We start from the raw sequence: 10,816 nt of genomic DNA on the forward strand, positions 1-10,816 counted from the left end.
AGAACTCATAGAATACGGAAAAACCGAATTCCGACCACTGTTAGTACCTAAGTACTAGGATATTTTTGTCTTAGCAAGCTTCCCAGGTCAACTTAGGAATGTCCCAGGTCAACACTTAATTTTAAGTGTTACCTAAGGCTTTACAGCCTGAGGCCCCACACATTACCTGCAGGCTGAGGTTCTACTTTGAAGAACTAGAGTTTTGTTTCTTTGTTGTTTTGTTTTTTTGATACAGAGTCTCACTCTGTTGCCCAGGGTGGAGTGCAATGGCCTGATCACGGCGCAATTTTGGCTCACTGCAACCTCCGCCTCCCAAGTTCAAATGATTCACTTGCCTCAGCCTCCCGAGTAGCTTGTATTACAGATTCGTGCCACCATACCCAGCTAATTTTTGTATTTTTACTAGAGTCAGGGTTTCACCATCTTGGCCAGGCTGGCCTTCAGTTCCTGGACTCAGGTGATACACCCGCGTCAGCCTCCCAAAGTGTTGGAATTAGAGGCATGAGCCACAGTGCCTGCCCTTAGATTACTTTTATGATTGGCGTGGGCTTGTCTGACCTAGTGATGTTGTTCCTAACACTCAGTAACATTTTGGATGTGCCCAAAAGCTTAATCACTGGAGCTGCTTTTTATGTTGAAATATGGCTGTGACAGGAAAACCTTGTCAGCCCCATGAATGTCCCTTTTCTCAGCCCTGAAGCCCATCTCTAGATGCTGACCTTACTTTTTTCCTTTCTAATCTTGAATCTTACCATTTGCAGCTGTCACCAGTCAAAGCTTTCATTACTTTGTGTTAGTAATTCTCTTATTTTCCAGGCATTTCACAAACTTTTCTTTCTTGGATAGCTTTTAAAAAGATAAATTAGCTTTTGCATCTATTAAGGACTAGTTTTTTTCCAGTTTTATATATTTTGCTTTAAAAATTCTCCTTTTGCTTGTTGGATTAACTTAAAGAATGGTTTCTCTTAGACTCTTTGATGATTTATTTTATGTTCTGTCTGGTTGCATAATTCTTGGTCTTGAACTAGACTACAAACATCCTACACTAGAGGCCTGACCTTAGTTAAGATTGCACTACCTTCTAGCTGTGTGGCTTTGGGCAGGTGTCTTAAACTTCTAAACTTCAGGTTCCTCATTTATAAATTAGGTTATGGTTGTTGTATCAAGTGATATTTGTGTAAGCACTTGATTGACCTTAAAATATAAAAATATAGGTTATTTATTTCACTGAAAATGGTATGTAACATCTCACCTTCTTCCTAGTTGACTTAGACTCTAGTTACTTCATCAGTGTTTTTATGGCTAAATTGCAAAATTCACTGGTTGAGTTTTCCTAGTGTGGCAAAAGTAAGCAGCTTTTACATTTAAAACACTGTAGAAGAATCTTTAAGTTTCTAAATACAAGGACATCTAAATAACAGCAGAGTTCTAAAATAACTTTTAAAAGTTACTGTATTATGGTAAATAAGAGTACCTACTTTCTTTTTTTTTTTTTTTGAGACAGAGTTTCGGCAGGGCTCGGTGGCTCACGCCTGTAATCCTAGCACTTTGGGAGGCCGAGGTGGGTGGATCACCTGAGGTCAGGAGTTCAAGACCAAAAAAGAAAAAAGAAAGAAAAAAAAAAAAAGAGACGAAGTTTCACTCTTGTCTCCCAGGATGGAGTGCTGTGGCAGGATCTTGGCTGACTGCAACCTACATCTCCTGGGTTCAAGCGATTCTCTTGGCTCAGCCTTCTAAGTAGCTAGGATTACAGGCATGTGTCACCACGCCTGGCTAATTTTTGTATTTTTAGTAGAAATGGGGTTTCACCATGTTGGCCAGGCTGGTCTTGAACTCCTGACCTCAGGTGACCTTCCTGCCTCAGCCTCCCAAAGTGCTGAGATTACTGGCATGAGCCACTGCACCCAGTGGTGAGTACTCCAATTAAAGGACAGAGATTGTCTAACTAGGTTAAAAAACAAAAACAGAACCCAAGGCCAGGCGCAGTGGCTCCTGCCTGTAATCCCAGCACTTTGGGAGGCCAAGGTGGGTGGATCACCTGAGGTTCGAGACCAGCCTGACCAACATGGAGACACCCCATCTCTAAAAAAAAATAAATAAAATTTAAAAAACAAAAAAACAGCACCCAAACATATGCTATTTTGAAGACATGCACTTTCAATATAAAGGCACTAATAAGGTTTGGTTTCTGTGTCCCCACCCATATCTCATCTCAATTCTTAGTACATTTTTTCTTACTTTGTAGATTTCTGTAATTTTTTTTTTTTTTTTTTTTTTTTTTTTGAGACAGAACGTTGCTCTGTTGCCCAGGCTGGACTACAGTGGCGCGATCTTGGCTCAATGCAACCTCTGCCTCCTGGGTTCAAGTGAGTGATTCTCCTGCCTCAACCTCCTGAGTAGCTGGGACTGGAGGCCCAGGACACCGTGTGTGGATAACTTTTGTCTCTTTAGTAGAGATGGGGTTTCACCATGTTAGCCAAGCCTGTCCTGAATTCCTGGCCTCAACTGATCTGCCTGCTTTGGCCTCCCAAAGTGCTGGGATTACAGGTGTGAGCCACTGTGCCTGGCCTGTATTGTTGTAATTCTTTATAATGGACATGTATCTTTTTTTTTCTTATTTTTTTATTTTTTTTTCAAAGACGGGGTTTCACCGTATTGGTAAGTCTGGTCTCGAACTTCTGACCTCAGGTGATCCGCCTGCCTCAGCCTCCCAAAGTGCTGGGATTACAGGCGTGAGCCACCGCGCCCGGCGACATGTATCATTTTTACAAAAACATTTGAGTATGTGGCATGTGGCAGTTTCATCTGTCAGGCTGCACATGACTGGTTGATTACAGTATGCAGCCCAATCCCCAAGCTGTGGCCCAGGTGGCTTGGAATGGTCTTTGCAATAACATCATGGCAACTGGATTGGTTATGCATGAATTGTGTTGGTTGCTTGGTAACAATGTCAATCTATGGAAATTTTATTAAACCAGAAAAGGATACATCCAGAAGAGGGTACATCCAGACATTTCTGGGTAAACAATTTATTTTTGAATCTTCAATTTGGCTTTTATTTTAAAATACTTTTAGCATAGAACAGTCATAGGGCAGAAAATAATAAAACACAAAGAAATGGAAGATTTCAAGTACCTAGACATAAAAATTAGACATAGCATAGACCCAGGTTATGGGAAACAGTCTGTAAAATTCTATTCATTAAACACAATTTGAAAGAAAAGCTCTTTTCCAATGTACCACTTTTGTCCTACCTGCCTTGATTTCCTTTTAATCCCTAAGTAAAGGGTAAATTTAGTTGCTTTACTTAAAATTATCAGCTTCAGTTTTGGTAAAAATTACCATGCCCTTAAAAACTAGAGTTATCAAAAATATGAGCCCAAGTAGTTATGCTGCCCTAAACAATTTATTGAAGCATGTATTGGCAAGTATTTCTGCTGATATCAACTTTTCTTCATTTGTTCATTTTTTTTTTTTTGTTATGATATATAATTGTGCCATTAAAAAGCCTCTAAATGAGGCTGGGCGCGGTGGCTCACGCCTGTAATCCTAGGACTTTGGGAGGCCGAGGTGGGTGGATCACCTGAGGTCAGGAGTTCCAGAACAGCCTGGCCATCAGGGTGAAACCCCATCTTAAAAAAAAAAAAGCCTCTCTGAGGCAGGAGAATTGCCTGAACCCAGGAGGCGGAGGTTGCGGTGAGCCGAGATCGTGCCATTGCACTCCAGCCTGGGTAACATGAGTGAAACTCCGTCTCAAAAAAAAAAAAAAATAAATAAAAAAAAAAAAATAAAGCCTCTAAATGTACTGCTTCTTTCTTTTAGCTAAGGAAGGAAAGATGATATCATGCCCTTTTTTTTTCTTTTTGGAGATGGAGTCTCACACTGTCACCCAGGCTGTAGGGCAGTGGCATGATCTCAGCTCACTGCAATCTCCACCTCCTTCCTGGGTTCAAGCAATTCTCCTGCCTCAGCCTCCCAAGTAGCTGGGACTACAGGCATGTGCCACCATGCCCATCTAATTTTTTTGTATTTTTAGTAGAGACAGGGTTTCACCATGTTGGCCAGATGGTCTCGATCTCCTCACCTCGTGATCTGCCTGCCTCAGCCTCCCAAAGTGCTGGGATTACAGGTGTGAGCCACTGTGCCTGGCCCTATCATGCCCATTTTTTAAAACAAAGAAGCCAAGCCTATCTTGCCCAATTTCTTATGGTTTTCAGTTTCCTATGTATGAGAGTTGGTGCTTGCAATGATCCTTTTCTCATCATTCCAAAAAGATGAATAGAACTGAATTATTCAGATTTTATTCTTCTTGTCCGTTACAGATATGAGAAAAGGAAGAATAACTTTGCTCCCCTAAAAATATTTTAAAATTCATAGATCTCTTTATTAATTTTCAAGTGTTTGGATGCTTAAAGAAGATAATTTGCAGACGGCTTTTGGAATCAATTAGCATGGATCCCAGCAGTGACTACCATTTCCTCAACCAGATCTTGTGGAGAAGGGTGAAACTCACGTTGGTCTGTGGCGTCTTCGAGGGTGTGCTTCAGCATGTTGACCCTAACAAGATTGTTGTCCTGAAGAAAGGTCTTATTCTATTTCTCATAATGTTCTGCCTTTGAAGAGATTAATGATTGAGTTTCAGTGATAGGTTTAGGCTCCATTAGCAATTGGGACGGTGGCATTATTCCTATTTTAGGGAAGGTGTGGGAGGAAGGTTAGAATACTGTTTTTCCCAAACAGAATAATGTGACCATATATGCTGGTTTGTCCCTACTTCTATACTTTTGACATGATAGCAGGAATTTTCAATATAGTTTTTTAAATTAAAAAAACATTTTTTTAAATTTGTTTTTTGTTGTTGAGATAGTCTTGCTCTGTCGCTCTGTCTGAAGTGCAGTGGCATGATCTTGGCTCACCGTAATCTCCACCTCCTGGGTTCAAGCAATTCTCCTGCTTCAGCCTCTCAAGTAGCTGGGATTACAGGTGCATGCCACCACACCTGGCTAATTTTTGTATTTTTCATACAGACAGGGTTTCACCATGTTGGGCAGGCTGGTCTCAAACTCCTGATCTCAGGTGATCTGTCTACCTCAGCCTCCCAAAGTGCTGGGATTATAGGCATGAGCCACCACGCCCAGCGCCCCACCCCCTTTTTTTTTTTTTTCTGAGATGGACTCTTGTTCTTGTCACCCAGGCTGGAGTGCAGTGGTGCCATCTTGGCTCACTGAAACCTCCATCTCCGAGGTTCAAGCAGTTCTCCTGTCTCAGCCTTCCAAGTAGCTGTGTTTACAGGTGCCCACCACCACGCCGGGCTAATATTTGTATTTTTAGTAGAGACAGGGTTTCACTGTATTAGCCAGGCTGGTCTCAAACTCAGGACCTGAGGTGATCTGCCCACCTCAGCCTCCCAAAGTGCTGGGATTACAGACATAAGCCACTGTGCCCGACCCTTTAATTTCTTTCCGTATGCACTTTGAAATTAAAAATAACCACCATATTAGTTAGAATTGCTTTTGACTTCAGCAGATGAGTTCACACAGTAAGGGGTTAATTTTTCTCATACAAAAAGTACGAAGTAGGCAGCTGAAGAATAGTGCAATGGCTCAAAGACACCAGCAGAGACCAGGTGCATTTTGCTCCTGCTCTGCCACGTCAGTGATCATCTCTTATACTCATGGTCACCAGTAGAGCCTCTACACCTCCCAGCTTCAATTCCTGTTTATCATAAAGGATAAAGCTCAAGAACAGGCAAATGCAAGAGATACATAGGGCAATCTTGTTTTTGTTTTTTTTTTTTTTTTTAAGACAAAGTCAGTGGCTGGGCGCGGTGGCTCAAGCCTGTAATCCCAGCACTTTGGGAGGCCGAGGCGGGTGGATCACGAGGTCAAGAGATCGAGACCATCCTGGTCAACACGGTGAAACCCCGTCTCTACTAAAAATACAAAAAATTAGCTGGGCATGGTGGCACGTGCCTGTAATCCCAGCTACTCAGGAGGCTGAGGCAGGAGAATTGCCTGAACCCAGGAGGCGGAGGTTGCGGTGAGCCGAGATCGCGCCATTGCACTCCAGCCTGGGTAACGAGTGAAACTCCCTCCCAAAAAAAAAAAAAAAAAAAAAAAAGACAAAGTCAGGCTCTGCTACCCAGGCTGGATTGCAATGGCATGGTGTGATCACGGCTCATTGCAGCCTCAGCTACCCAGGGTCAAGTGATCCTCCCACCTCAGCCTCCTGAGTAGCTGGGACTACACTTGTACAACACCTCACCTGGCTAATTTTTTTAATCTTTATTTTTTGTAGAGACAGGATCTCCCTGTGTTGCCCAGGCTGGTCTTAAACTCCTGGGCTTAAGTGATTCTCCATGACCTCCAAAATGCTAATTTTATGTTAATATTTTTTTCTGATTTAATGTGTTTTTTTTTTATGGGGGAAGGGAGATGGAATTTCCATGTCCTCTTTGGTTGTGCCACCCTCCCAGTACCTCCATGTCTGGTAATCTGGAAGCTTCAATATATAGAGTTTCCTGGTATCATAAGTTTCAGATTCATCATTGAAACATGTATAAATTGCATTTGATAGGTTAATGTTATTAAGCCACATTTTGAGTTAAAATAGACTTTTATGGGCTAGGATGGGATTATAACAGGTTTCTGCAACATTAATTTATTTAGTAATCATGTATTGATTGTTTTGTGTCTCAGAAACTCTGCTTGGTACCAGGGACACATATAGAAAGAAGGTGTTCCCTGTTCTCAAAAAACCTAGTCAGGGCTATAATCCCAGCTATCTGGGAGGGTAAGGCAGAATTGCTTGAGGCCAGGAGTTTAATATGAGCCCAGGCAACATAGCAAAACTACATCTGTAAAAAAAATTTTTTTAATTAATTTTTTTTTCTTTTTAAAAACTGAGATGGAAGCAGGACGTGATGGTTTACGCCTGTAATCCCAGCACTTTGGGAGGCTAAGGCGGGCGGATCACCTGAGGTCGGGAGATCGAGACCAGCCTGACCAACATGGAGAAACCCCATCTCTACTAAAAAAAAAAAAAAAAAAAAGAATAAAAAAATTAGCCAGGCATGGTGGCATACACCTGTAACCCCAGCTGCTCAGAAGGCTGAGGCAGGAGAATCGCTTAAATCTGGGAGGCGGACGTTGCAGTGAGCCGAGATAGCGCCATTGCACTCCAGCCTGGGCAGCAACAGCAAAACTCCATCTCAAAAAAAAAAAAAAATTGAGATGGAGATTGAGTCTCACTATGTTGCCCAGGTTTATCTCCAGCTTCTGGGCTCAAGGGATCCTCCCATCTCAGCCTCCTGAAGTTCTGGGATTATAGGCATGAGCCATCACACTCAGCCCCCAACAAAAAAAAAATGTTTTTTGACAGAGTCTCACTCTGTCACTCCGGCTGGAGTGTAGTGACACTATCATGGCTCATTGCAACCTTGACCTCCTGGGCTCAAGTGATTCTCCTGCTTCAACCTCCTAAATACCTGGGACTACAGGCATGTACCACCAAGCCGAGTAAATTTTTAAAATTTTTTGTAGAGATAGGGTCTCCCTGTGTTGCTCAGGCTGGTCTTGAACTCCTGGGTTCAACTGGTTCTCCCACTCAGCCTCCAAAGTGCTGTGATTAGAAGTGTGAGCCACCACATCCAGCCTAAAAAACAATTTTTTAAAAAATTAGCCAGTCTTGGTGGCTCACACCTGTAGTCCCAGCTATTTGGAGCTCACGTGGGAGGATCACTTAAGCCCAGGAGTTTGAGGCTGTAGTGAGCTATGACCATGCCACAGCACTCCAGCCTGGGCAACAGAGCAAGACCCCCATCTCTAAAAAAAATTTTTTTTTTAATTAAAAACTTACTCTAAAAGAAGAAAAAAAAACTTACTCTAGTAGATAGATAGGTAGACAGGTATAATGGAGTGTGAGATCCTCTCTGATAGGCTGGTCCAAGTGCAGTGGTGTTTACAACTAATTGATCACAACCAGTTACAGATTTCTTTGTTCCTTCTCCACTCCCACTGCTTTACTTGACTAGCCTTATATAAATGTTAAAAAGGCCGGGCGCGGTGGCTCACGCCTGTAATCCCAGCACTTTGGGAGGCCGAGGCGGGTGGATCACAAGGTCAAGAGATTGAGACCATCCTGGTCAACATGGTGAAACCCCGTCTCTACTAAAAATACAAAAAATTAGCTGGGCATGGTGGCGTGTGCCTGTAATCCCAGCTACTCAGGAGGCTGAGGCAGGAGAATTGCCTGAACCCAGGAGACGGAGGTTGCGGTGAGCCGAGATGGCGCCATTGCACTCCAGCCTGGGTAACAAGAGCGAAACTCCATCTCAAAAAAAAAAAAAAAAAAAAAGTTAAAAAAATAAAAATAAAAAAGAGAGATCCTCTCTGACAGAAAGATGCAAAGGATGCTATGAAAACCAAAGATTCAGCTAATTTGGATCTAGAAGTGCTTGAATTAGGACAGTGGAGTGATCTTCTAAAGGAGGAATTGGTGGTGGAACTCCATCTGGTTGAGTAGGAGTCAACAATGGGAAAGGGACCTGGAGTGATGGCTCATGCCTGTAATCCCAGCACTTTGGGAGGAATCTTGGCTCACTGTAACCTCTGCCTCCCAGGTTCAAGGGATTCTTCTGCCTTGGTCTCCTGAGTAGCTGGGATTACAGGCACATGCCACCATACCCAGCTAAGTTTTGTATTTTTTAGTAGAGGCAGAGTTTCACCATGTTGGCCAGGCTGTTCTCGAACTCCTGACCTCGGGTGATCCACCTGCCTCGGCCTCCCAAAATGCTGGGATTTACAGGTATGAGCCACTGCACCTGGCACAGTTTGAAAATCTTTAGTAAGTCTGTTCTTAGTTGAAAATATGAGTGAAGATGAGAAAAATAGTTCACACTGGAGAAAAAAGGGATGTCAGGACAACTAAGAAGTGGATATGATCATTCAAAGAGAAGGAAAAAGGATGAGAGACAAAACACTGGGGACCATCAATGTACAAGGGACAAGTAGAGGTGTGGAGACTGGAGCAAATCAGAGAGCCACTGTAACAGTGGTTATAAGAAAGAGTATTGCCAGGCAGGGTGGCTCACAGCTGTAATCCTACAACTTTTGAGGGGCTGAAGGGGGAGGATGGCCTGAGCCCAGGAGTTTGAGACCAGCCTGGGCAACATAGTGAGACCCAATCTCTACCAAAAAAAAAAAAAAAAGAAAAATAGCCAGGCATGGTGGCACATGCCTGTAGTTCCAGCTATTCGGAAAGCTGAGGAGAAGGATGGCTTAAGCCCAGGTGTTTGAGGCTGCAGTGAGCTAGGATTATGCCACTGCACTCCAGCCTGAGCAACAGAGTAAAACCCTGTGTCAGTTTAAAAAAAAAAAAAAAAAAAGGCATATTAAAATCACTGAGTCATGAATTTGACTCCTGACTGTTTTTTGCTAGCAGTGGTACCTTGAGCTAGTTATTCAACCTTTCAGAGCCGCAGAGTCCTCCATAACTGAAATAATGAAATTCTTATTATGTTACTAGAAAACTGAGTATAGGGAAATAGCATGATGTCAGCCAGGCACAGTGGCTCACACCTGTAATCCCAGCACTTTGGGAGGCTGAGGCGGGCGGATCACGAGGTCAGGGGTTCGAGAGCAGCCTGACCAACGTGGTGAAACCCTGTCTCTCTCTAAAAATAATAATAATAATAAATAAATAAGAAAACAAAAAGAAATAGCATGATGCCTGGCTCAGTGGGTGCTCAATATGGTAGCTCTAGGTAATTAGTAGGAAAAGAATTACAATGTCTTTTTTTTTTTTTTGGGGGGGGGGGACGGAGTTTCGCTCTTGTTACCTAGGCTGGAGTGCAATGGCGCGATCTCAGCTCACCACAACCTCCGTCTCCTGGGTTCAGGCAATTCTCCTGCCTCAGCCTCCTGAGTAGCTGGGATTACAGGCACACGCCACCATGCCCAGCTAATTTTTTGTATTTTTAGTAGAGACGGGGTTTCACCGTGTTGACCAGGATGGTCTCGATCTCTTGACCTCGTGATCCACCCACCTCGGCCTCCCAAAGTGCTGGGATTACAGGCTTGAACCACCACGCCCGGCCAGAATTACAATGTCTTACAACTAAAGAAGAAAGAAGGTTCTGCTTGCACCTATAATCCCAGCACTTTGAGAGGCTGAGGTGGGAGGATCACTTGAGGCCAGGAGTTAAAAAGAAAATAGAGAACAGTATTGTCAAAGGTTGCAGGAAAGTCAAGGAAGATAAGATTGCAAAACATTTTTTTGGATTTGACAAATAAGTAGTTGGTGATCTGTGACCCTGTTAAGAATATATTCAGTGGAACAGTGAGGGTGGAACTCAATTATTTGGATTGCTGAGAGGTGTGAAAAAAGACAGCTGCTATGAATACTTCCATCTAGGAAAACGACAGCACATTGTAGAGATGGTGTCTAACCTTCTAACTTGCTGATCTACTCATAGGAGAGCCAGGATTTGGATCATTGTCCTTGATGATACTTTCAAGTGTGTAGCATGACATGAAGCAGGTGTGGACACTAGAAGCTGTGGGCTGCCTTAAATTTTTTTTCTGGAGTTAAGTGGAGTAAAATTAAATAAAAAGGCAAAGGCCTTAGAATATTCTCAGGAGAATTTTAGATTCTGTATACTATCCTTTTTAGTTTCTCCTGAAACATAATGGGGTTTCCCTTGTTTTTTATACCACTTGTTTAAAGACTTGTTTTTATACTTCTTGTTTATTATTGACTCTTCATTCCTTGGGAAAAATAGTTTAGAGATTTTTTTTTTTTTTTTTTTTTTTTTTTT

General features: G+C 42.6%; 1 protein-coding gene across 2 annotated transcripts in view; it reads left to right on the forward strand.

Annotated features, from left to right (window-relative positions):
- The window catches only part of EXD1 (exonuclease 3'-5' domain containing 1), a 41,134-nt gene that overhangs the window by 1,135 nt on the left and 29,183 nt on the right, over positions 1 to 10,816 (forward strand). Inside the window, exon 1 of one of the 2 annotated variants that reach the window (XM_032251264.1) lies at positions 4,156 to 4,584. The exons of the other annotated variant lie outside the window; for it this stretch is intronic. Coding sequence (XP_032107155.1) covers positions 4,452 to 4,584 — 133 coding nt within the window. The 5' untranslated portion in view covers positions 4,156 to 4,451. Of the gene's footprint in view, positions 1 to 4,155; positions 4,585 to 10,816 lie in introns of those variants that run through there. 2 annotated transcript variants of the gene reach the window in all.

This window comes from Sapajus apella, unplaced genomic scaffold, assembly GCF_009761245.1.
Source record: "Sapajus apella isolate SASKATOON/1434 unplaced genomic scaffold, GSC_monkey_1.0 scaffold74, whole genome shotgun sequence".
NCBI lineage: Eukaryota > Metazoa > Chordata > Mammalia > Primates > Cebidae > Sapajus > Sapajus apella.